Genomic DNA, 25296 nt, shown 5'->3' on the forward strand with positions numbered 1-25296 from the left:
AAGGATTCCAGCTGTTTATCTAAGGAGGAAGAGCAACACACACCCGCCTACACAGGCACTCCATTTTGGAGCACTGGCTTCATTTCCCCCTTGCTCCAGCCACCTATCAGGCTGTTCATCCCAGTGTTTTGGAGCTCAGGGCAGGGTAGGGTACAGGCCCTTGTGTCCAGGGTGCGTCCAGGCTCCTGGTGCCCAGTGTGCCGGCAGCCTGGGGTGTCTGGCGCTGCTTCAGTAGACGTAGGGCACGATTCGGTAGGGCACACGCCGGCAGTACTCGTGCCAGGCCAGGCCGTACTTCTGCCGACACTGCCTCTCATCCCGGTCCTCACGGTGCACCAGCAGCGCGGTGAAGTAGATGAAGTAGAAGTAGGGCAACAGGTGGAACACCCCTGTGGGGAAGGGGGTTTTTCTGACCACTCAACCAGCCTACCAGTTCACAAACGTTTCCACCGCTAATGGCTCACGGGGGCATCGGCTCAATGCTGAAAGGGCCAAAGTGTGCAGGGAGAGCTGGCATGCTAGGCTGTTCAGAGGTCTGCCCACCACAGCCTGAGTGCATCCCCAGCTTCCTGATTACCCCCTCCACTGGGGTGCAGCCCTGTTCTCCATTCCGCACCCAGACTGGGCATCCTCTACCTTGGCCCCCCACACACACACCTGTAGCCCCTCTCAAATCACTCACCACAAGGCAAGGACCAGGCCAGAGCCATGATGAGGTCTCCAAGGTAGTTGGGATGGCGGACCATACCCCACCACCCGGACACCAGCAGCCGTCGCCCTGTGGCTGTAGAGATGGTCTCAAGGTCTGGAGAAAGACACATAGCGGGATGGGGGGACCCTTGGAAATCCAGCTGCCCCATCTCACTCATGGCACCCAAGAAACCCAGCTCACCAGCCACTCTGGGATCAGAAGGATTCTTTCGGAAGGTGTTTTTCTGAGAATTGGCTCCACGGAAGATGTAGTAACCAACAGCTGGGGGAAAGCATGAGCAGGCGGTCAGGGGCCTTCCATCTGACCCTGACCAACTACCCACAGCCTAGACTCAGCCTGCCAGGAGACCGAGGACCCAGCCCTTAGCTTTAAAGAAGCATGTGAGGCTTAGCACCTACCCAGGGGGTGCTCAATAAATAATGAAAGGGGAAGGGAATGCTCCTTCCCCACTGACCATTGATGAGGCAGATGAATGAGGCCAGGGGCCACTCCAGAGGCTGTGGGTGATACAGCAGGAACTGGGCCTGCAGGCTGTAGGTGAAGGGTACCCAGGCGAGGTCCCCAAAGGCCAGCATGAAGCCAAACCCGTCATGGATGATGTCCATGGTGGTCAGGACTGCCTCCTGCAGGGACAGGATCCAGACACACTGGCTTAGTCCCCGCAAAGTCCTCAGGCACCCTCCCCTGCCTCCTCTGCCTCGTCCTGCCTCACCTCGTACCAAAGGGCATCACCCACATACAGTAGCTGGAAGCCATTGACCAGCCACATGGCCAGCGAGGGACTCCCCCGAAGTTCTGCTTCCTGCATCAGCAACGCCAGGTTGATGAGGACCTGGGGGTTAGGCGGAGGGTGAGACAGGGCAGTCTGTCCCCAGTCCACTTCTGCAAAGGTGACAGTGCCTGGAAAGGCAGTGACCAGCCTGTCCCCTGTCTCAGCTCTCCGTCGCTAACTCTCCAGGCCTGTGTTGAGTGGCTCCAGCCATGTCCCCAGGGACAGAGAGACTGCATTTGTCTGCCTCCTGACCTGTTTTCAGTGTTCCCTTTGGGAGAGCAGCATAGGGAGCAACTGGACACTGCAGGCTTGAGAGTTAAATCAGACCTGGTTTTGAATCTCAGCTTTGCCTCCTGGGCAAACTGCTCACCCTCTCTAAAGCTCACCCTCCTTTCCCACCTCCACGTAGAAAATGGAGATAATCATGGACTTAATGTGTGTGCAGTGCTCAGCACGTGTGTTTGGCCATAGGAAGTGCTCAGTAATGACTGCTGCTGCTGCTGCTGCTAAGTCGCTTCAGTCGTGTCCGACTCTGTGCGACCCCACAGACGGCAGCCCACCAGGCTCCCCCATCCCTAGGATTCTCCAGGCAAGAATACTGGAGTGGGTTGCCATTTCCTTCTCCAATGCATGAAAGTGAAAAGGGAAAGTGAAGTCGCTCAGTCGTGTCCGACTCTTAGCGACCCCATGGACTGCAGCCTACCAGGCTCCTCCATCCATGGGATTTTCCAGGCAAGAGTGCTGGAGTGGGGTGCCATTGCCTTCTCCGCAGTAATGACTAGCTGGCATCGAATCTGTACTGAGCGTCCCCATTCAGGTAGCACTGGGCTTGGTGCTGTCAGTCAGGCTACCAATTCTAATCCTCACCATAATCTTGGGAGGAAGCTCTTACTCCATTTCACACATGAAGAAATAGCCTCGAAGGCCAGGATCCAGGCCCCTGATGGGCACTCAGCATTCCTCCCGCCTCTGGATGAAATAGTTTCCAGGGTGACGGGGACCTTGCCCAAGACACGCTTCAGGAAATCGTGACCACAGACCAGTATGCAGTGATTATAAACAAAAAACACAGTTGGCTGTTGTCAAGGCCACCAACAATGGATAGGTTCCTAAGTCCACTGATGAGTTTGAAGTTCTGCACCGTTCTGACCTCTAGCAGCACAGAATCATCTCTTCAAAATAGATTTTGCACTTGACAGCTTTATTTAAAATTGTCTCTCCTAATTCCCTCCGTGCTTTTTCCTTGTAGCATCCCCTGACATGTGACATATTTTATTCCTATTAGAATGTAGGCTTCATGAAGACAGACTTTTTTTCTTTCTTCCCTGTAACTATCTTTCTCTTTTGTCTCCCAGTACCTGGAGCAGTGCTTAGAGCACATGATGAACTCAACAAATATTTGTGGAATGATTAACGACATGTCAGCACAATTTTGGCCCTGCCCTGCCCAGGCACTGCTCACCCATCCCACCCCTCCCCCTGGTTGGAGGTCCACTTAGCCATGCCCAGCATACCCAGCCGATGAGGCCAGGCCGAAGTTCGCAGAAATATTTGAAGTCAAAGGAACAGATGCGTGGGTTGAGCTCCCGTCCCAGGAAAAAGTCGTAAATGAGATTGCCTGGAGAATAATCGAGGGTGAAGGTGCAAGCCAGCACCCGCATCTGCCTCTATCCTTACCCGACTGGGTGTCCTCTCACCTGAGTTCCCTCCAGGTGCCAGGGCCGAGGCAGGTGCTAGCAGAGCCTTCAGATACAGAAGGAGGCTGAAGATGAAGGCGGTGAGGGTGGCCGCAAATGCCAAGGGCAAGAGCATTTCCGGGAGCGCGCTCAGGGGCAGCCCGGCTGACACCCCCAGGCCCACCAAGAGCGCGGTCAGCACCAGGGCCTGGAAGCCTGAACCGCAGCACATGGTGAGTCCTGGGATTGAGACCCTCCACCTCCGCCGCCCCCACCCCTAAACACACACACACACACACACACACACACACACCCTAAAGCCCAGGGAGGTTGCCACACACACACACACACACACACACACACCCTAAAGCCCAGGGAGGTTGCAGACCTAACCAGTAATCTGACACTTTGGCTCTTGGAGGCTCACCCCAGCCACTTCTCTGAGTGCTAGGAATGGAGGAAGGAGGCGTGTGGAGAGAACCAATGAAACCCCCTATGTCTGTCCTGGGTGTAAAAGAGGAGCAAAATAAGAGTTTGGGGTCGCGGGCGCATCTCCATGACCTTTCCATTGGGCCTGGGGCTCCACCCCCCAAACCCGCAGCTCCACTCAAGGACCTAGCCCCCAGGCACCGTTAATGGGGTAGCGCAGTCGACTCTTGTCCTTCAATTCCTGCCCCTCAGCCACCTGCGGGCACAAAGAGGTTCTGATAAGCGTTGAGGGGGGCCTTCCTTCTCGCCGAGCCCCCGCCCTCCGCCGCCTCCCCCGCGCGTTCGCGAGCAGAGGCCACACCTTGCGCGCCGGCAAGAGGTAGAGCGCCGCCTGCAGGCCGAGCCAGGTGAGACAGAGCAACAGCGCCCACGGGCTCCACAGCTCCTCCAGTCCCGGCAGGTAGGGGGGTGGGCCCAGGAGGCGCGCCGGGCCCGAGCGGGCCACCAGTAGCAGGTGGAACATAGTGACCGGGAGCAGCAGCATCAGCGCCGCGGCGCCTGGGAAAGGGGGCGATCGCGTCCGGGGGTCCGCTCTCCGGCTCTCGCTGACCCCCACAGGCACCCTTTCGTATCCAGGGCTCCCTTGGCATTCCCATTGCCCTCTTCCATATCCGGTTCTCAGCCCTTGGTCCCGTTCTCGGACTTCTATCTTGCTCCCCTCGAGGACTCCGCTCCTATTTCCCCTGGTCCTCCCAGTCCTCCACTGCACAAATCCCCAGCTCTGCAGCCCCTTCTCCCAACACTCCCCTGCAAACCCGTAGATCCCACTGCTCCCCGATACCCCGCAAAGTCTTTCACCCTCAGATCCCTGTTCACAGCTCAACCCTCCAGTTCTCCCTCTAAGTCTCAGGCCTTAAGTACCCCCTCTCTGCCCCCCATTACCCAAGGGTCCTCCGAATTCCAGCGGGGCCCGAGAGCCCTGAGGAGGGGCCATGGTCTCCGCTGTGCTGGGGGCTGGAACCTCTCAAACGTCTGTCAAGGAAACAGCCCACCCCATCCCCCAGGAGATGGGCTCACTGCCGAGGAGGACCGAGCCCAGCTGGGCTTGCACCTGTCTGGGCAGCAGACAGCGACCGCTTTTGTCCCGAGGTCTTTAAATGGACCCACCCCCGGCCCATGCTGGGCCCAGCGGGTCAGCCAATCGGCTCTCGGGGGCGAGACCAACGTGAGCACCTCCAAAGCCGCCTCTGCAGTCTCAGGCAGGCTCACAGCTCCACCCCAGTCCTCCAAGTCCCGCCCCGCCTCCCCGCAAGCGACAGAGAGGAGGAGGCAGCACGACTTTATTAGGCAGTAGGCAGAGCTTGACGGGAAGGGCCGCCGGGGCAGGAGACCAGGGGATGGGCGGATTGAGGCGACTGGGCAAGCCTGTGCATGGCCGTGACGGAGCCTAGCCGCGCTCACAGATGACCTCAACGACACTGGGTTCCATGGGCACTGGGTCCGGGCAGCGCAGGGCAGCTGAAGCCACCACTTCGTCCAGCAGCAGGTGCACAAGCTCCTCATCAGCCACGAAGCGCCACAGGTAGAGCTGCAGGAAGTGGCAGTCCACCTGCACCTGCTGCAGCCCGAAGCGCCCGAAGGTGCGCAGCCGCACGCACTCCAGCAGCGTCTTCAGGCTGATCTTGATGATGCCGGTCAGCACCGACACCTGTGGACAGGGACACGGGGATGCAGAGCCGCTACAGCAGGTGCTGGGGAGGGGTACTAGATCCCTGAAGGCACCTGCGTTCCGTGCAGGGGCCAGGGAGCCAGTAAAATGCCAGCAGCTGTGATGGGGTAGAAAGTCCCAGAACCCAGGTAAGAGGGAAATAGGGTGTCGGCCTCATCACCTGGGGGGGAGCAGACAAAGAGGGCCCAGCGATCTGAGGCAGAGATGGGGTCAGCATGGACATAGGGAGGGAAAGGCTTACTACGTTGGAGGGAGAGCACCAGGTCCCTGAGCACGGGCTGGGTGAGGGCAGAGATCATGGGGTGAACAGCAATCCCCAGGGAAGAGCCACGACTATGGAGGGCGTAAGAACAAAGGCCAAAGAAGCAGACTAGGTGACCCCTCAGACGCAGGCTTAGAGCACACCCAGGGCAAGGCCGAGAGCGATGAGATGGTCGTGGTGGGGCGCTGGGTGAGCACTTGCTCCTAGACACATTTCCCAGGAACAGAGACAAGGGGACTGAGTCCCAGGGCTTCCTGGGACCAGTGTGGGGCTGCTTCAGCTGACCTTCCCAAGGGGCCCAGGGAAGGCAGGGTCACTGGGGAATTCGAACCTTATTGAACTCCACAGGGCTGAACACATCAATACGCTCAGAGAACAGTTTCTGAATGTTGCTCAAGAGGTTGGTGTCCATTGGGGCACTGGATGGGGAGAGACAAGAAGTCAGAGCCCACCCCTGCACCCCAGTCTTCCTTCTTCCGCCCCCACCGCCCCCGGGGCTACTCTGACCACTCAGACCTGGGTGTATAGCTGGGTGCGTAGCGGCCCTGCTGCCGGGAGCTGCTGTAAACCGAGAAGGTCCTCTTGCTGGAGTCGCTGCTCTGGGCCTTCCGAACGCCCTCCTCATACAGGAGCCCCACCTGGTGGCAGAAGGAGAAACTGCAAGGAGGCCCGAGCATGGGCAACTTCCAGCCCATCAAGGATGCCCTAAGTTACACTCATGTTACAAGAATCACATGTTATAAAATAAACACAGGGTGGTTGGGGTGTGGAGGGGCAGCCAGGGGCTGTATACCTCGCTGGTACCCAATCATTATTTATAGAACCAGTGGAGTGCAGCAAAGGTGGAACGTGAGTTGGTACTGAGGCCCAATCTTCAGTGTCAACCCTGCCCTGATTTCCCCGGTGACTCTGGGCCTCAGCTTCCTCCTCTGAGGTGAAATGGGGGTGATGATGCCACCATGGCTGAGGGGAAGGAGGCCAGATGCAGGCACTGCCTGACCCCAGCTGTCTTGATCCTTAGAGGGCTGTTCCCCCAGCACCGCCGGCCAGCCTGGGGCAGCACCTGCACATCGATGGCTGTCGTGTCCTCCACCACCCGCTTCATGACAGCACGCACGTTCCGAGGCTCCAGGGTACTGAGCCAGTCCCGTGTCTCCACACTCTTGCGCAGCATCTGCGATATGACCAGGCCCTGCACCTTCACATAGTGGGTCAGCAGTCGTCGTGCTGTCTCCCTGGCCTCCGCACACAGTGTGCTCACGGGCGTCACTGGAGACTGGTCCTGAGCCACGGATGCAGAGAACAGGCAGTCAGTGGGTCCTGGGGGCAGCTCTGCAGCCAGTGCCCACGAGGAGCTCCGCACAGGCTTGGCAAGGGGGAGGCTGAGTTGGGCCCAGGCAGCCCTAACTGTGAGGGCACTGGCCAGTCTCCCGTGTTCCTAGCATCGCCACCCCCACCTTGCTATGGGTAGCAGTTCACCTGCACCAGAAACTGTTCATCGGTGAGGGTGAGGATGTAGGAGATGGTGGCCGTCTCGTAGTCCAAGCAGAGGCGGGAGAGCAGCAGGAGCAGGGCAGGTGGCGTGGCACCCCCCTTCTCCCCGGGGCTGTCGCAGAAGCTCTGAGCCGTCTGGCACATGGAGCGGATGAAGCCCACGATGAGGCTCTCACGGACACCCTGGCTGCAGAACTCGCCCTGTGAGGAGGAGGGGCCTAGATACACAGCAGGTCCCCTCTTCCAGGCAGAGGCTGCCAGTGATGTTCTACTGGGACCCCAAGTGCCCTGGCCTCTCTCATCCTGTTTCCAGTACCCGAGAACAGATCCCCTGCTTGGAGAAGGGACTGTAAGGGGGCAAAACCTGCACTGGGGACCCTGCTTGCAAATGCCCTCAGAGCCTGTCCCACCCCTCCAGGCTGTGGCAGTCTTCAAGACAATCTGAAACCACATCCAGTCGGCGTGAGGCAAAGACTGAGGGCCCTGGAGCTGTCAAGTCACGTGCAGGATGAACAAAAGAATGCCATAAAAAGGAAAAAAAAAAAAAAAAAAAGGATGCCCAGGGACAGGCCGTACCCGGAAGTAGGGCTTGTTGGAGAAAGACACCTCCTTGGCGGTGAAGAGGTGCACAGAAGCCAGCGAGGCCTTAATGTGGCTCAGGATGGAACTGGCCACATTGGCCAACAGCTCTGCCAGGCCGGGGCCTTCCTTCCCAGCAATTCGAGGGGCGGCCAGCGCCTGCCGCACATCCGTCAGGCTGCCCAGGAAGGCCGCCTGCAGGCCCTGCAGATGGTGGCCCAGGCGCTCGCGGGCCACGCGTTCCACGATCTCGGTGGCAGCCTCCGCCAGCCCGGCAGCAGCCAGCAGGGCCCCGGGTGCGCGCAGGCGCCGGTGGAAGCGGTCCAGCGCCCGCACCAGCAGGGAGTTGTCTCCGCTGCCCTGCTCCTGCGCCAGCCGCCGCTCCACCAGCGCGAAGTAGCGGCTGCCCAGCTCCCGGGCAAAGGCTGCTAGCTTTTCGGCGCCCGCCGGGCCCTGGGCGGCAAACAGCTCCTGGTAGGCCGCTGCCACTTGGCAGAGGCCACCGACGAAGCCGCTGCCGCCGTGGTCAGTGAACTCTAACACGTCGGGAGCTGGAGGGGAGGGCCCCAGCTCAGCCTCCAGGCTTCTCAGCTCCTCCTCCAGCCGCCCTCGGGCGTGCGCCAGGAACTCTTCGCACAGCTCCTCCGCAGGCTCGCCGAGGGCCAGCAGGAGCTCCACGCACTCAGCTTGCTCAGGGGCGCCAGAGCCGCCCTCCCTGCAGGAAGGGAAACGGAGGTGAAGGGCAGGAAGACAGAATTCGGGGGGTAGGGGAGGAGCAGACCCGGGAGCCCAGCGGCAGCGGCATGGTGGCCCAGGACCCACACCTGAAGCGCTGCCGTAGCTGCTGGGCCAGGCGAGCCGTAATGACCTGGCAGTCGTCCTGGATGGCGCGGAAGGAGGGCAGGTGCTGGTACTGCTGCAGCACGGCCTGCGCGCGGCCCTGGTATCGCACGGCCTGCCCGTAGGCGCCCAGCTCCACGCACTTGGTGAGACGTGAGGGCAGCTCGAAGAGGAACTGCAGCTTCCGCAGCAGCGCGTGGACCCCTGGGGGACAGGCGAGGTGGTGTCAGACTCAAGGGTGGCCCACTTTAACACCGGCTCTGGGGCGCGGCCCACCTGCCAGCTTGGTGATGCGCTCGTGGCGGTCCTGCAGTGTGGCGCTGATGCGCGCGCTGAAGTCCGTGATCACCGCCATGTTGGTGGCCAACCGGTCCATCTCGTCCTCCATCTTCCGGAAGTCGTTCTTCATCTTCCGGATGGTGTCTGGGAGGACAGGGGCGCAGGAGGGAAAGGCGGATGACTAGGGGCGCAGGCGGGATTCTCAGCTTGACACGCGGCCCGGGTGCCCTCACACACTCACCCCCTCCCCAGACACGCCTGAGCTCACTTCTGGAGGGTCACATGGATGACTTGGTGCTTGAAATGGGCGGCAGTGGTGCTTGGTCACTAGGAGCCAGGGTGAGGTGTCATGTCAGTGCCCCTAAGGTTTTTTGGGCACCCCCTGTGTGCCCCAAGCTTGGATGCAGAGAGAAGATGGCCCATGAAGCCGCAGTCTTTGCTCTCAGAAGATGCCCAGATTCAAAGGAGGGTACAAGGACCTGTCCGCTGGGTCCCAGGGGCATCCTCTATGCCTAGCACCCTGCCTGGCACAGGGCAGACAGTAAATACTTGTACACCCTTATCTTTTTCCTGGCCTTCCAAGCCGTTGGCCTTTTGGAACATGGGTGACCATTTCTGAAGGGCCCTTCCTCTTCAGTCCTGACAGAAACCTACCTAAAGAGGCTGTTCTTCCTTTCCATCCAGGTGCCTCAGGGCTTGGCCCCTTAAAGCTCCTACACAGCTTCTTCTTCTCCTACCTTTGAAGACCATGGCATCAAACCACACCCCTTCTTGTTGCCATCCCACTGTCCTCTTTGCCATGCCTCTCAGTTGGGGATCACTCACCTTGAGCATCCACAAGGATGAAGCTTAGGACATTCCTGATTGTTTGCTGACCTCCTTAATCCATCAATTCCTGCCTCTGTCTCATCCATGCCACCCTCTCCTTGCCCTCACTAAGAACTGCCTCCTCTAAAACCTCAAAGCTTCCCTGGTGGTCCAGTGGTTAAGAATTTGCCTGCCAATGCAAGGGACACAGGTTCAATCCCTGGTCTGGGAAGATCTCACATCCTGAGGAGCAACTAAGCTGGAGTGCTACAACTTCTGAGTGCACGAGCCGCCAGTACAGAAGCCTGTGTGCCCTAGAGCTGGTGCTCCCCAACAAGAGAAACCGCCTCAATGAAAAGTCTGTGCACTGAAATGGATAGTAGTCCCTGCTGGCCACAGCTAGACGAAGCTCTTGCATGGCAACAAAGACCCAGAGCAGCCAAAAATAAATATATTTTTTAATTTAAAAACATTAAAAAAATAAAATCAAACTTCAGCTTCAAGTCTCACTGCCTTCTGTAATTCCAACCACTCATCCTGTGGACCACACTCTAAAATTCCTTTGGCTTTTTCAGGAACTCCAGACCCATTGGCCCAACCACTGGTCACTGTTTGTAATGCCTCTCATGGCTGCACTGCCCTGCTCACTCTTCTTAGAATCAGTGGGCCCCCACCAGCATTGTCACCCATTTGCAAGCCCCCTTGCCTCTCTTGACCCTGACTCCCATTATTTATCAGCAAGACCTTACCACAGGTTAAGCCCAATTTGCAACCCACCACCTAAGAAGGAACAGTTGAAAATGGGCCACAAAATCACACCAACTGGCCTCCCCCTAATGTTACTGAATAGGACTTAGGTCCCAAAGCAGCACTACGTATTGGTCAGCCATCCTTCAGATGAATCTGTGTTCCCATTTTCCAAACTAACATTTCCTCCTCAGTCCTCAAAACTCCAATACATTCCCCCAACTCAAATGGTGACCCTGATTCACACTTCACAGAGAAAATACAAGTAAACATCAACTCCTTCCAAATCTGCAGAGTGAATAGACCCCTGTGGGGTCTCCTCCAGTCCCATGGCTGTGATGACTCAGACATTTCTGCCTCCGGGCCTGACCAGAGCCCTGCTAACAACTTACTTAACACCATGATGCAGATGGCAAACGGGCACCTCAAATATGACAGGTCCAAAACAGAATTCCTGACTCTCCCCAAACCTGTTCCTCCACTAATCTTTTCCATTCTGGCTCCTTGCCATTTCTTAAGAGTCGTCTTTGATTGTTCTCTCTCCTTTACCCTACATTCAGTCCATCAGCAAGTTGTGTAAAGTTTACCTCCAACATGTTCTTTCCAAGCCACTATCATTTTTTATCTAAATACTTCTAGTATTTCCCAACTGACTTTCCTAACTCCACTCTGGAACTCATCATCAATATGCGTAACAGAGAGCAATGAGGATGAAACTGAAACATATCTATTATAGGAGACTTTAACCCACTTCTGTCAATCCATGACAGATCAAAAAGACAAAAGCCAAATGAAGCTACAGAAGACCTCAATAACACAATATGGAAGACCTACTTGATTTATATTCAAGATTCCATAATACACCAAAACCTTACCATGTATCAGGTCATAAAGGAAATCTCAATACATTTACAGAAGAAACTGAAAAGATACAAAAAGCATTCTCTGATCACAATGCAATGAAATTAGAGATTAATAACAAAACTAAAAAATAAAAAGATCCCATTATTTAGAGAAAATCCTCATTCTTGTCAACTATTGGATCAAAAATGGAAATCCAAACAAAGGAAGCTGGGTCTTCGTTGCTGTGCTCGGGCTTTTCTCTAGTTGTGGAAAGTGGGGGCTACTCTTTCTTGCGGTGCTTGGGCTTCTCATTGCAGGGGCTCCTCTTGTTGCAGAGCACGGGCTCGAGGGTGTGCAGGCTTCCAGTAGCTGCGGCACGAGGGCTCAGCGGTCGTGGTTCCCAGGCTCTAGAGCACTGGCTCAGCCGCTGTGGCACATGGTCTTAGCTCCTCCGCGGCGTGTAGGGTCCTCCTGGACCAGGGATAGAACCCATGTGTCCTGCACTGGCAGATGCATTCTTGACCACTGAGCCACCAGGGAAGGCCTGCTACACTTTCTTGAATTATTACTTCTCCTTTATGGCAATATTTTTTTAAATCTATTTGTCTACTTTCTAATTGTCATGGTTTTATTTTTCACTTGTTAAATAATATTCAAACATAAAAATGATCCATTTAGGAATGTATTTATTATGCATGATAATGTTTATCTTTTATAGATATGTAGCTCTTTCAAAAGCTACTACAGGTACTAGGAGAAAAAACCTGATTTTTTTTAAGTTATTTTTAGATTTGCTTTGTGTTTGAAACAAGGCATTAAACATTGTGTTTTACCTATAAAATTTTGACTGAGTTATTTAGCATCTCATTACCTGTTTCCCCATTTGTAAAATGGATATATAGTAAACTACTTCATATATGTGTAAGAATTTAATTAATATATGTTAAGCACCCCAATCAGTGGTTTTATATTAAACACTCAATAAATATTGTCTAGTATTAGCCAAAGTTGCTATTATTTATAATTACTAATAAACTAGTTATTACCAAAAAAATTCTATTCAATTAATCTGAAAGCTTACCCTATACCAGTATTATACTGTCTTGATTTTGTAGATTTGTAGTAAATTCTGAAACCAAGAAATCTGAGTCCTCCAACTTTGTTCTTTTTCAAGATTTTTTGGCTATTCTGGATCTCTTGCATTTCCTTATAAATTTTAGGATCAGCTTGTCAATTATGCAAAAAAAAAAAAAAAAAAGGCATTTGGAATTTTGTTAAGAACTGCACTGAAGGAAATGGCAACCCACTCCAGTGTTCTTGCCTGGAGAATCCCAGAGACGTGGGAGCCTGGTGGGCCGCTGTCTATGGGGTCGCACAGAGTTGGACACAACTGAAGCGACTTAGCAGTAGCAGCAGCACTGAATCTGTAGATCAGTTTGGAAGTATTGCCACCTTAAATATAAAATAATAAGTTTTCCAGTCTATGAATATGGGACATCTTTTTATTTATTTAGGGATCCTTTAATTTCTTTCAAACTGTTTTAGTTTTCAATGTACAAGTCTTAAACTTGTACAGGTGGTAACATCCCCTTTCTCATTCCTGGTTGTAGTAATTTGAATACTCTCATTTTTTTCTTGGTCTAGCTAGGTTTGTCGATTTTGTTGAGCTTTTCAAAGAACCAACGTTTGGTTTCATTGATTTTCTCTATTGTTTTCTATGCTCTTAATTCTAATCTTTATTATTTCCTGACTTTTACTTACTTTGGGTTTAGTTTGCACATTTTTCCTCAACTTTCTTAGGTAGTAGGTTATTGATTTAAGATCTCTGTTTTTAAAACTTTATTTTTGGCTGCGTTGGGTCTTCGTTGCTGCACACAGGCCTTCTTTAGTTGCGTGAGCAGGGGCTACTCTCTAGTTGCGGCGTGTGGGCTCCTCATTGAGGAGGCTTCTCTTGTTGCGGAGCCTGGGCTCTGGAGCTCACAGGCTTCAGTAGTTGTGGCGCACAGGCTTAGTTGCCCCAAGGCATGTGGAAGCTTGCTGGACCAGGGCTCGAACCCATGTCCCCTGCATTGGCTGGCAGGTTCTTAACCTCTGGACCACCAGGGAAGTCCTCTCTTTTTTCATGTAAGCATTTACAGCTATAAATTCCCCTCTGAGCACTGCTTTTGCTTCATCTCATAGGGTTTGGAATGTTGTTTTCATGCTCATTCATCTCAAAGCATTTTCTGATTTCTTTGTGATTTTTCCTTGACCCATTGGTTACTTTGGAGCATACTGTTTAATTTTGACAAATTTGCAAATTTCTCAAATTCCTTTCTGTTATTGATTTATAATTGAATTCCACTATGTTCAGAGAACACTAATCACTTGATTCCAATCCTCTTAAGTTTATTGAGACTTGTATGGCCTACGATATGGTCTATCCTGGAGACTGTTCCATGTATACTTAAGAAGAATATGTATTCTGCTGTTGTTGCAGGAGAGGGTTTTGTATGTGCCTGTTAGGTCTATTTGGTTTAAGTGTTGTTTTTTGTTTTTAAAAATTTATTTATTTTTAATTGAAAGGTAAATTGCTTTGCAGTCTTGTGCTCGTTTCTGCCATACGTCAACATGCACCCGCCATAAGTATACATATGTCCCCTCCCTCTTGAACCTCCCTTCCACCTCCCACCCTATCCCACCCCCTAGGTTGTCACAGAGCCCCAGTTTAAACTCCCTGAGTAAGTGCTGTTTAAGCCTTCTATTTTCTTGCTGTCTTTCTAACTGTTCGCTCCATTTTTGAAAGTGGGATATGAACATTTCTAACTATTATTGCTGATTTTCTTTTTTCTGTCTTTAATTCTATCCAATTTTGCTTTATGTATTTGGGATTCTGTTGTTAGGTCCATATGTGTTTATATTCGTTAACATCTTAATGAGCTATTATAAAATGTCCTTCTTTCTCTTTAGTAACAATTTTTGTCTTACATATTATTTTGTCGGAATTGGTACTACTATCCCAACTCTCTTCTGGTTACTGTTTGTGAGAAGTATCTCTAGAGTTCTTGTATCAAGACCATAATCCTTATCTTGTCTATAAAGGGCCCTCCTAATGTGGCCCCACAGGCTCCTCCAGGTTCAGGTCATGCCTTACTCCCCTTAAAAACAAAAACAAGAAAAAACCTAGCTCATTACGTTTCCATTCTTACACCAGATCTTGCAGTTTCTCACCACATCCGCCATCCAGTGTTCACGTTGAAACTAGGGCATTCTGTTTATTCAAAGCTCCTCAACACTATGTCCTGCCAATGGTGCCCCTAACACTTCTCAGTTTACTTATCACTGTCCATCTCTACCATTATCATCTGGAGTAAGCTCCCAGAATCTCTGGTCTGGACTACTGAAATGGCCTCACTCTAACCACCTCTCCAATCTACTCCTTCCAATGCAGTTAGGAGGAGCTAGAGGGATCTTTTCAAAACAAAAATCATAACAGCTTGATTAGCTAAGTATGCTTTAGATAAAGGTTAGATTCCTTAATGTGCCCTGGAAGGTCTCTAGTTGAACTCTACCTACCTATCCACCTGGCTGGCTCTGGCCACAGTCTGCTTTCGCTCCTGCTAGAGTAGGCGGGCTCCTGGCCTTGTGTTCAGGCGAACCTCTCCACTGTGCACTGCTCCACCCCACTCCTTTCCTGAGGAACTTGCTTCTGTAGTTTCTCCCTCTCTTGCACCACTGATGAGCACTCCATGAGCTAACATATTGGTCAAGCTTATCAATTTCTTAGAATGCTTTTCTTCATTTATCTTCTAAGACACCCAGGGTCCTGGTTGTTCTCAAATTTCCCAAACGTTTGCTCCCTTGAAAAAGAAGATTTGTGAGAGTTTCCTTTTCTTCGTGACTTCCAGATCTTAGGATGCCCCAAGCTTCAGTCCTCAGACCTCTTCTTTCTGTACACTCCCTCCCTAGATCTCATCTTGTTCCACTTGTGTCTCAAGTTCCAGCCTTCTCTGAAGCCCAGATCCCTCAACTAACAAACTTTTAAGAATCTTGAGCCATTCTACTTTTCCACTGTACCCACCCTGGTCCATACAACCAGCATCTTGCCTGAACTTTTAAAACAGCCTTCTAATGGGTGTCTCTACCATCCTTGCCTCCCTATAGTCCATTTTCAACAGGGGACAGAAGAGTCCTTTTAAATCAAAAGTCAGGTCACCCCATCTCCTGTTCATTTCATCTCACTCAGAGTAAAGATAATATACACTGCAGGTAGACCCAAGAGATCTGCCTCTAGGACTAAGTATATGTGGGTCCAAAATTATTACAGAAGTCTGAGCAGTACATTTCCCCAACACAACACGGAAGCTAGCATGGATGAAAGATGAACACTGCCTAACACTGTCTTGAACAGAGAATAAAGGGAACAGAAAGGGGTGTGGGGAAGTCTTTACATGATCTTTGTCCCTTAATGACATACATTTTCTGTCTCTTTGCTTCATTTACAAAAAAACAAAGGAAGAGGAAAAGGGGAAAGAGGAAGGAAGAAAGGAAAGAAGAGAGAGAAAAGGAAAGAGAGAAATAAACCCATTCTTGATTCAGACTTGAAACAGAAGAAAGCTACCACTAATGAAAGAAACTGTTACTGAGGCATCCTTAGTGTCAGAGTGCTTCAGATAAACTCAAGTGCTTCAGATAAATTCATTTCTTTTTAAAATTTCATTTTGTCTTTTTCTCCCCTTTGGTCCTCAAAATAACCCTCTGAGAACAGTTATTACCTCAATGGTTATCAAACCACAAAAGCTCTAAGAGAGATGAGAGTGGATTCGCGTCAGGGCAGGACCATAACCTGGGTCTGCTCTGTCTAAACCCTCTGCTGGCTTCCCCAACACTGGCGGAACTGGGGGGTGTGGGACGTGAGGATTTGTGTCGCAGTAGGAATCACCTGTCGCTGAGATGAACTTGTTGTAGTTCTCATAGACCAGGGTCTGCATGTCGCTGTCTAGAGCCCGGATCTGCCGCACCATGTCCGTCTCACTGTCCATCAGCTGGGCCAGTGGGCACTCTCTACGCAGCTGGAGGAAATTAGGTGGTTAGTGTCCAGGACAGGGGGCATGTCCCCAACTGGTAGGCTTTTGGTGCAAGAAAATCCTGATCCCACCCGTGTCAAGAATTTCAGACAAGGAAACTATAAGTGGCATAGCTCAAGAGTTACCAGGTTAGACCCTACTTGAGGTTTGTCAGCATTTCAAAACCTCAGATTTAGCAAGTCCTGGTCCTTCCTACGCCAGTCAGCGCCTGGGACACGCCCTCTATCTCGGGTCTATCTGAATATCAGCCCAGGAGACCTCAGACTTCACACCACTTCAGGCCAGTTCAAGTCTGCCCACGCCCCCTTATCCTCCAGCTCTGCCCCTACAGCTCCGCCCAGGGCTGTCCTGCTTTTATGAACCCTTCCTCCCACACCCCCGCAAAAAGTCAGAGGCATGATCTGGGGCGTAATATATCGGGGGCCTGTTCCCCCTCCCCCTACACACACCTTATCCAGGTATACTTCCGGGTCGAAGTGCGCCCCATTGAGATCCGTAGGGTCCAAGGGGTCCGGCCCCGAGGGGCGTCCCGCCGCCTCCCCCTCTGAGAGGCCATAGTAAAGCTTCAGCATTCCGTGCGCCTTCCGCCGACGATCTGGACCCTCCGCCTCGGGTCCTTCCGGGGAGTCCCCAGGTCCAGACCCTGGGCCAGGCGCAGCGGCTGCCGCCGCCATGGCTCCAAGTGCAGCCCACAGGCGTGAGGCTGGGCAGGGGACAGGGAGGCGGCACTTCCGGGAGCCATAAAGTTGTTGCTGAAAAGAGGCAGTCCTTCAGGTGAAACGTCCCCCTGCAGCCTCGAGTCCTTCGAGGCTAGAGTTCCCCCCGCATGTTTTCTCCCCGAGCTCAGAGGTTCCGGGAAAGCCCTGGGTTCCCATCCCCGCACCCCCTCACCCCCTTCTCCAGCTTCTCAGATGGAAAGATTTTGCGAAACTGGTTGGGTCGCTGTCTTCCCGGAAGGAGGACGAGTCGTGGCTTCCACCCTATGTCCCTATATGCAGGCAGTGGAGGCAGCGTGGGCCAGTGGAGCCAGAGAGCGTGTGCCTGGCATCCTGCCACTGCCTTGTTGAGGGGAGAGGGGGAGGGCAGCAGCTTTTTCCTTCATTCCTAATATCGGGGTACATATTTAACAAGGGGACTGTGAGGGTTAAATGCATATATTCTCGCCTGGAAAAATCCCATGGAGCCTGGCGGGCTACAGTCCATGGCGTCTCAAAGACACTACTTAGGGACTAAAGGACCACCACAGTGCCTCAAGGGAAGTGTCTCTCATGGCCTGGTCCTCTGACGCATCAGAATAGCCTTCAGAATTACCTGTGGCGAGTTGTAAAGACTCTGGGCTCCCCTCAGACCTAGCTTCTTTTTTTAAGTCTTTAAGTAATTCTGATGCACTTAAATTTGAGAACTCCTGTTATACCCTGAGAAGACACACTTGGTAGATCTTAAGTCACTGATAAGGCTTCCCTGGTGGTTCAGTGGTAAAGAATGTGCCTGCAATGCAGGAGACCTGGGTTCCATCCCTGGGTTGGGAAGATGCCCTGGAAAAGGGAATGGCAAATCGCTCCAGTATTCTTGCCTAGGAAATCCCATGGACAGAGGAGTCTGGCCAGGCTACAGCGCATGCACTACCGAAAGACTAACTTTGTTTCCTCAAGTGACTGTTGAAATGCGCTGCCTTGAGGGGTTAGGTGGAGGTGTTGAAGGTAATTCTCAGGTTTCTGGTTGGGACAAATGTGCAGCTGTTCACTGAAGTAAAGAGCTGAAGGTAAGGAAAGACTTGGGAGTTCAAATTGAGACACGCTGAGTTTGAATGGATGAAAAAGGAGAAAAGACTTTGTCAGTGTGGTCTTTGAAACATATTATGGGTTGGGGGTCCAGGGTGGAATGGAAACTTTATTTATTCTTTGGCGCGGGCAAAACCTAAACCATTTAATATCTTGTTTTTCACAGAAAGTTTGTTGACCCCTAAATCTATGGGATATTCAGAGACTGTCTAAATATATATATATATATATGAAGATTTCAGCTTAAGAAGCTATAATCTTAAGAAAAATGAAGACAAAAGTATAAAGATTTAGATCTACTCCAGGAAATCTATAAACTTAAAAAATCACAGAATACTGTTATGAAAAATTATCCAACAGTTGGAATAAAGACAGTGTACCATGACCTTCCAATATCATACTGGGGCATTGTTTCACAAGCCCACCCAAGGACTATTTAATTACCCATATGAAGTTGCTCAGTTGTGTCTGACTCTTTGTGACCCCATGGACTGTAGCCTACCAGTTTCCACCATCCATCGGATTTTCCAGGCAAGAATACTGGAGTGGGTTGCCATTTCCTTAATTACCCATAGAAGTGTACATTTGTTTTTAATCTTGCTATTTAGATAGTGTTGGAGAGATGTGAAACATCTCCAGTGGAAATATCCAGTGGAAAAATAACCTCAAATTTTTTATTGCCCTGTAGGACATCAACCAATCTTATATCTAGTAATCATGTCCTAACACTCTTCTTTAAATGCCTATCAATACCTAGCTCTTCATGATGCATTACACATGAGTGAGGCGGAAACCCCTTCACTGAAGAGTTAATATATCTTAGTTGTGTTTATTCAAGTATATTTTTAACTTTTAAAATATTTATTTGGTTGTGCCTGGTATTAGCTGTGGCATGTAGGATCTAGTTCCCTGACCAGGGACTGAACCCAGGCCACCTGCATTGGGAATACGGAGTCTTAGTCACTGGACCACCAGGGAAGTCCCATGTTAACTTTTAAAAAATTATATTTTAACAATATGTGTGGCATGATTTTTTAAAATTATGCATGTAGATACATACATGCAGGTGTATGAAGTTACATCAAGGGACTCCAAAGATGCCCACTCACCAAACTGTTGAAGGGGTTACTTCTGTGGGGGGAGGGGTGTGGAGGAAGATTCCTCTGTATGCTTGTGTATCATGCAAATCTTCCTCAAGAACATACTCTACTTGGATAACTTTTTAAAATGGCATTGAGGTAGGAGACCTAACCAAAAAAAAAAAAAGTTCATCTGTATTCAAATGAAAACTAAAGTGTGAACAAGTATTTCAACAGTGTGAACACAGCGGGGGAACAGGCATCACCCCTTCAATGTGTTAAGATGAGGCCTGAGGGTTTTGTGATTAATGACACTGGGCAGCAACCATGGTTGATGGGGTCAGGTTCTAACCTTACTCCTTCCAAAGGCAGGAGATTTCAGATCTTGGCCAGGCCTGGAACCGGACTTCTGGGGCAGTCAGGCAGGAGGAAATGGGGCTGGCCAAGTTCAAAATCAACTTTTTCTACTTTAGTTCCTGGGAGATTGCACGTCCCTCCACACCATCTTGGGCCAGTTTTCGGCCTTATTTTGTTGACAGTCCTGGAGGTCTCACAATTTTCTTTTCTTGGCTTCTGTTCTTGCCCATTCCACAGCCTTGGGTAGAACTGGATCTTAGTCTCAGTACCAAGTCCCTTACTGTCTGTGAAAACTTGAGCAGACAATCCCTCTCTGTGCCCCAGGTCTGTGTGTAAAATAGGCTTTGTGCCACCAATCCCAGCTTTCTCCTGGGACTCCTGGCAGAGTAGAGGCTATGGGTGTGAAGATGCTAAGCGTGGGAAGGTGGCAGACGGGAGAGCTGGTCGGCATCATATGTTGGAAGAACATCTAGGAGAAGATGGAAAAGCCAGTTGCTCTCCAGGCCATGCCTGGGAGGTTGTGGGAAGGTCCCTTCCCTTACATCAGGAGTTGGAACAAATACTTGTAGCTTGTGATCCAGCTCAGGCCTGCCCTCACCTGGTTAGATAGGATCACATCTGACCTCTCACAAACCTAAGACGCCCTGAGGATCTACATGCCCCTCCCCTTTTCTGGATCCCAGTTCTTCATCTGTGGAACATGACCACACTACCTCCTGCGTGGACATGTTGCGGACTCAGTGAGAAGACTCACACCAGAGCACAAACTGGGATGAGGAGCGCTGTCCCTTCCTCTGCACGATAGGGCCCCCCGCTCTGTATGTTTAGCCCGGCGCCCTCCACCAATTCAGAGCTGCCCTGGCCACCCATGAAACACCCCTGTACTGGCTGGAACCAGCCCATGTTCTAGAATCTTGTTCTCTACAATGTCCTTCTTATTCTAGAATCCCATGGCTATTCCAGACTGGGCGCTCCAGAACCAGAGGGGTCGGCTGCTTTTCCTGGACAGTGTCCGCTGCTCAAGCTCTGCCGCCCGCCTTGAGTCTGTACTCCTGCCATGATGCGCTGGCGGGACCGTGTGGCTGTGCTCTTCTTCCCACAAGGCATGATTCTCACCATGGCCGCGCTGATGCTCTTCTTCATACACCTGGCTGTTTTTGCCAGCGACGTGCACAATTTCTGGGTCACCTACCGCTACGACCGCATGAGCTTCCGCTACACCGTTGTCCTGATGGTAGGCTGGGGCGGGGGCTCGAGAGGTGGTCCGGGGAGGCCCAGGGGCTGATGGAAACCCCACTGTTGTGTCAGGGGCCACTCTCCCAAGGGATGGGGCCTACAGTTCTCCCAGGTAATCAGCATCTGCTGGGCCGCCATGGGGTCACTCTACGCGGAGATGACATATGACAAGTTTCTTCGCTGCTTTTCCCTGACCATCCTGAGTGAGTAGGGAAGGGAGGTGGGCTTAGGGGGAGGGGGGAGCTTTGGAACGCAGAGACACAGCAAGGAGGGGGCAGGCAAGGCTGATGGGGGCTCTCTCCTCTGCCCAGTGCTCAATGGGGCCATGTTCTTCAACCGCCTGTCCCTGGAGTTTCTCGCCATCCAGTACCGGGAAGAGAGCCACTGAAGCCTGGGACCCGGGCTGAGAAGGGGGAAGGAAAAGGCTGCTTCGGGTGTTTTAATAAAGTCTATCATTTATTTCCACCTGTTGGCTCCTTTTGGTCGGCGGGAAGAATGGGGAAGCGGGGTAAGCTGGAGACCCAGGAGGAGCAGGTCAAATGCTTGATCCGCAGGGACCCCAAGCCTAGCCTGCAACCACTCTGGTGGACTTGACTTTGGGTCTGGGATCTTAGTGTCTCAGGCTTGAGAGAGAGAGGAACAGAGAAGGGCCCCCCCAGACGGCCTCCCCTACCCACCTCCTCAGGCCCCCAGGTCCTAGGCTGGCCCAGCCATAGGCAAGGATTCAGGAGGGACCCACACGGATGTGAGGGTTCATGAGTGGGTCCAGGTTGGGGTCGCTGTCAGCAGCAGCCCGGCCCAGGCGAGACATGAGGGCCAGCAGGGCCAGGAAGCCCAGCAGCCCCAGCAGCAGCAGCAGCCCCGCCCGCTGCAGCAGGGTCAGCGGCCGCTTACGGGACCCAGCCCGGCTCCTGGGGGGGTGAGGGGAAAGTCAGGTCAGGCCTTAGGACCCTGGTGGCCCTGTGGCTGGGAGAGGAGTGCCAGCCATGACCCTTGTCTTCTGGCCCCAGTGCCACCAGCCCTGAGCCTTGTTTCCTCAGATGTGCCGTGGGGACAAAGGGGGCGGCTCATCCCTGAGCCTGCCCGCTACAAGGATGATTGTGCAGCTCAAAGCAGCTGAGGCAACAGCTGTGTTCTGGAAGCCAGAATGTGTCAGGCGTAAGGGGAGTCACCAAGACCAGGGAGGTGTCAGAGCGGGAAGGGCCTCAAGAACCTGAGTCTGAACCTCATATGCAGCAGGCGAGTAAAGAGCTGGAGAGGGGCAGACCCCAGCCCAGACCTCCATGCAAGGCCCCAACACCAGGTCCTGTTATTACCCAGGACAGGCCTCCTTTATCATGAAACCGTCCCCCCAGGGCCTCTGGCTCTCACTTCCCCCACTCCCCGTCCCTAGCATCCTGCCTCACATGACCCCATGTACCTGAGCAGCTGGGCCAGCCACCCCAGGGCTGGCCGGCGCCGGTACTTGTCATCGTCACAATCCCGGTGGAGGCCTGGTGCCCGCTCATCATCCCGCGTGTCATACACCTTCCTTGGGGCTGAGGCTGCAGGGGCAGAGCCACCGGCATCCACAGGCTCAGGAAACTGGGCCAGAGAGGGGTAGGGATGGGGGAGGGCAGGAGACCCTGGCCCTATTCAGCCTGACAGAGCATCTTGGGATCATGGGGAGGTGATGTCTGATGGAACAGGAAGGGTTCTGTGGTTGGGTGGGTGGACTGCCGAGGTCCCTCCGCATACCCACCCCCCATTCTATCCCCCTCTTGCCTGGACAATTGCCCAGCTCACCGTGAGTCAGAGGCTCGGGATTGCCCATGTGGATCACCGTGTGCTGTTCAGGCCGGCTCGGGGAAGCAGGGGGCCGGGGGACTTGGCTGTAGAAGGCTGGGGCAGCAGAAGTGCTGGCTGTCTCCTCCTGTTCGGGGCTACCGCTGGCTATGGGCAGGAAGAGAGCGGTCAGCAGGGTGGGGAGGCAAGGACCCCATCAGCAGTGGAGGCTACCACTTACCATTAAAGCTGGACCAGTCAGAGAACTCAGACGTGTTGAGGGGTTCAGGCTCTGGGCTCACCAGCTCGTCAATCTGGAGGAAAGAACTGATGTCACCAGTCTGCCCGGTGCTGTCCCCACCCACCCCTCTGGCCCAGGTGGGACCCAGGGCAGAAAGATTCTCACCAGGGGAAGACCCAGTCCTGCCCGGGCCCAGTTGACCGTGGCCAGCTTCTCTCTCAGCGCAGAGGCCACAGGGCCAGCCAGGTTGGTTGGAGGGAAGATGGGGCCACTGCAGCTGGGGCACTGGTAGCCAGCAGGTGCTGTGTTTCGGGGGAGCTGGGCAGCACGCTCATTGAGGCAGGCCCAGTGGAAGAGATCTTAGAGCCCACGAAGTAGTGGAGGAGAGACATGAGGAAGACTCTTAGGACCCCTAGTCCACTAGCCCACTGCAGAGATATCTGCACACGTATGTGTAAGCCCAGGGCCCCCTCCTTCCCAGGTCGATTATACCAGTGTACCTTAAGACTTTGGTCTTCCTGGCCACCACTGTCTGACTAAGACAAGGCAGATGCTACCAGGCTGCCCAGCCCCTAGGGGCTCAGGGTAGGTGGGAAGAATATGCCACCTAACCTCTCCATGAGTCCTCTCTGGACCTACACTCATCACAAACTCACTGGGCTAAAAGCTCAAAAGGTTATTAGACATATACACAGGTACCTGTATGCGTGTACATATCCATCGGCACAAACGTACACGTTTATATACATGTAGTCAAACCCAAGTGCCATCCCCTATATCCACACTTATGGGCACATTAACTCTCACATATACTCAAGTATGCTAACACCCAAGCATTCACACCCAGGAATTCTGCAAGCACACAACACACTCATATGTTCATGTACAACACTGACCCATTCACTCACCCACAATACCAACGAACACACTAACAGGTAAAGACACAACGCACATTTAACACATGTACATATAAACACACACTCACAGTGAGAAACACATATGTTAAGCTCACTCTTTTACACTAGTTCCTTCAAAAAGTGGAGCTAAGGCTCTTACAGCAGAGTCGGGTCAAGACCATGACACATGCCTCTGCTGACTTCTTTTAACTGACGTCACTGTGGGAAATTCAGTTCCTCTCTGTGTAATGCTGGAATTAGAAATGGATCCTGAACGTCTGAGAGCCCCATGCTTTCAGCTCACTACAGGTACAGCCAGCTACTGCTCACAGCCACAACCACACCCGAGAGATTGGCAGGGAGGAAGCTAGGAGCTTAGTTTTTAGGGAAAAACACTAAGGCCTAGAAAGGGAAAGTGACTTGCCTGAGCTCACACAGCAGGTAAGTTACCTAGTGGGACCAGAATCTGAGTTCCAGCCTCCCAAGCTTGAAGGTCTCACTGTCCTGCTGCTTGGGGAGCCGCTGGAAACCAGGCACACTGGTCTTGTCCAGATCCCCACCCCCAAGGTGCCCAGGCCTCACCATAACAGATGAGGCGGGTTGTCTCCCGAGCAGCCAGGGGTATGTTACACAGGCGGCAATTGGGGTTGTAATCGCTATCTTGGAGCCACTGCAGGTAGGACTGGACGATGCACTGAAGTGGGAGAAGGGGGTCACAACTGGAGCCAGGGCTCCACAGCCCATCTCCCCAAGGCCCAGGTGCCTCTTTTTCTGTCATCACAGAGGAGATTCATTCTTTTGTTTGACCAATCAATTAACATTCATTGAGCACATATGTGCCAGACTCTGTCTTAAGCATTGGGGATACAACAGTGAACAAAATAAACTAAGTCCCTGCCCTTGCGGAGCTTCCATTCTAGGGCCGGACCTTTCATAAATTTGGAGGAAAGTCAGTACGACCTGCCCACCTAGCGCCCTGCTCAGTCTCTACCCTGAACACCCACCTTGGCGTGATTGGCTACCAGGCAGTGCTCGCAGACGTTGACCCGGTGTTCGAAGCAGAATAGGTTGGTCACCTTCCTCTTGGGGCACTTGCAAAGTCCCATAGTCGACCCTGAGGAAAGCGGCACAGTTGGCAGGGAGCCAGATTCTGCTGACCTGTACACATTTACCAGCCCAGTTTGTTTCCACTCTTATTAACTTCCCTAGACACCGCTCGTATCCGCCCCAACACCAAACTCCTGCCCACCGTCCCTCTACATTCTGGGCCACGGCCCCTGCATAAATCCCGCCTCCTGAGACCCCCGCATTCGTCCCGCATCCCATCCTTGGGCAGGCCCCTCCATCAGTCTCTCCGATACCACCGGCCCCGCCCCCAGAGGTCCCTCCTGAGCCCCACCCCCTCCATGCCCCGCCCCCACCTTCTCCACAGACCCCACTCTCTGTGTTACTAATCGGCTGCGGCACCGGTCCTCACGGGCGCGAGCGCCGGTCCGAAGCGCGGAAGGTCAGACCGCGTTCAGCCAAGCTCTCGCCCAGCTCTCTTCAGCTCACAACGCTCCGATTATCCCTCGGCTGCCACGTCTCTTCCGGGTGCGGCGCGCGCTGATGACGTCAGGGAGACAGTGACCGCCCCCCCCCCGCCCTCCCCTGTAGACGCTAGACATGGAGGAGGGTGGAAAAAGGAGTGATCGAAGCTCGCGGCCC

General features: G+C 52.8%; 4 protein-coding genes across 13 annotated transcripts; 1 reads left to right on the plus strand and 3 right to left on the minus strand.

Annotated features, from left to right (window-relative positions):
• Positions 1-4785, minus strand: TM7SF2 (transmembrane 7 superfamily member 2). Of its 2 annotated transcripts, XM_055580843.1 has the most exons (10): positions 4532-4785; positions 3951-4147; positions 3791-3845; positions 3182-3376; positions 2999-3102; positions 1425-1544; positions 1167-1335; positions 893-973; positions 683-805; positions 1-389 (listed from the first exon to the last, which is right to left on the minus strand). In XM_055580843.1, the coding sequence occupies exons 1-10, from the start codon at positions 4581-4583 to the stop codon at positions 229-231; spliced, it is 1257 nt and encodes a 418-aa protein (XP_055436818.1). In that variant the 5' UTR covers positions 4584-4785; the 3' UTR covers positions 1-228. The 2 variants fall into 2 exon arrangements, with proteins under 2 accessions (XP_055436818.1, XP_055436817.1); XM_055580842.1 differs by having other exon boundaries at positions 683-973.
• On the plus strand, positions 3271-21138 carry TMEM262 (transmembrane protein 262). Of its 6 annotated transcripts, none has more exons than XM_055580855.1 (4): positions 3271-3393; positions 20397-20686; positions 20792-20891; positions 21000-21138. In XM_055580855.1, exons 2-4 carry the CDS (start codon positions 20510-20512, stop codon positions 21074-21076), a joined length of 354 nt encoding a protein of 117 aa, XP_055436830.1. In that variant the 5' UTR covers positions 3271-3393; positions 20397-20509; the 3' UTR covers positions 21077-21138. The 6 variants fall into 6 exon arrangements, with proteins under 6 accessions (XP_055436830.1, XP_055436827.1, XP_055436828.1 ...); XM_055580852.1 differs by lacking the exon at positions 3271-3393 and adding an exon at positions 16852-17009; XM_055580853.1 differs by lacking the exon at positions 3271-3393 and adding an exon at positions 16853-17009 and having other exon boundaries at positions 20416-20686.
• VPS51 (VPS51 subunit of GARP complex) lies at positions 4913-17012 on the minus strand. The gene is made up of 10 exons (XM_055580836.1): positions 16685-17012; positions 16091-16220; positions 8770-8916; positions 8478-8697; positions 7651-8368; positions 7060-7275; positions 6644-6862; positions 6097-6218; positions 5912-5999; positions 4913-5297 (listed from the first exon to the last, which is right to left on the minus strand). Exons 1-10 carry the CDS (start codon positions 16907-16909, stop codon positions 5037-5039), a joined length of 2346 nt encoding a protein of 781 aa, XP_055436811.1. The 5' UTR covers positions 16910-17012; the 3' UTR covers positions 4913-5036.
• On the minus strand, positions 21126-25227 carry ZFPL1 (zinc finger protein like 1). Of its 4 annotated transcripts, none has more exons than XM_055580847.1 (8): positions 25024-25227; positions 24594-24703; positions 24172-24283; positions 22859-23052; positions 22694-22766; positions 22474-22620; positions 22109-22232; positions 21126-21599 (listed from the first exon to the last, which is right to left on the minus strand). In XM_055580847.1, the coding sequence occupies exons 2-8, from the start codon at positions 24693-24695 to the stop codon at positions 21413-21415; spliced, it is 939 nt and encodes a 312-aa protein (XP_055436822.1). In that variant the 5' UTR covers positions 24696-24703; positions 25024-25227; the 3' UTR covers positions 21126-21412. The 4 variants fall into 4 exon arrangements, with proteins under 4 accessions (XP_055436822.1, XP_055436823.1, XP_055436824.1 ...); XM_055580848.1 differs by having other exon boundaries at positions 25011-25227; XM_055580849.1 differs by having other exon boundaries at positions 25067-25223.
• Positions 25228-25296: the final 69 nt, after the last annotated feature.

Source organism: Bubalus kerabau, chromosome 5 (genome assembly GCF_029407905.1).
Source record: "Bubalus kerabau isolate K-KA32 ecotype Philippines breed swamp buffalo chromosome 5, PCC_UOA_SB_1v2, whole genome shotgun sequence".
Lineage (NCBI taxonomy): Eukaryota > Metazoa > Chordata > Mammalia > Artiodactyla > Bovidae > Bubalus > Bubalus kerabau.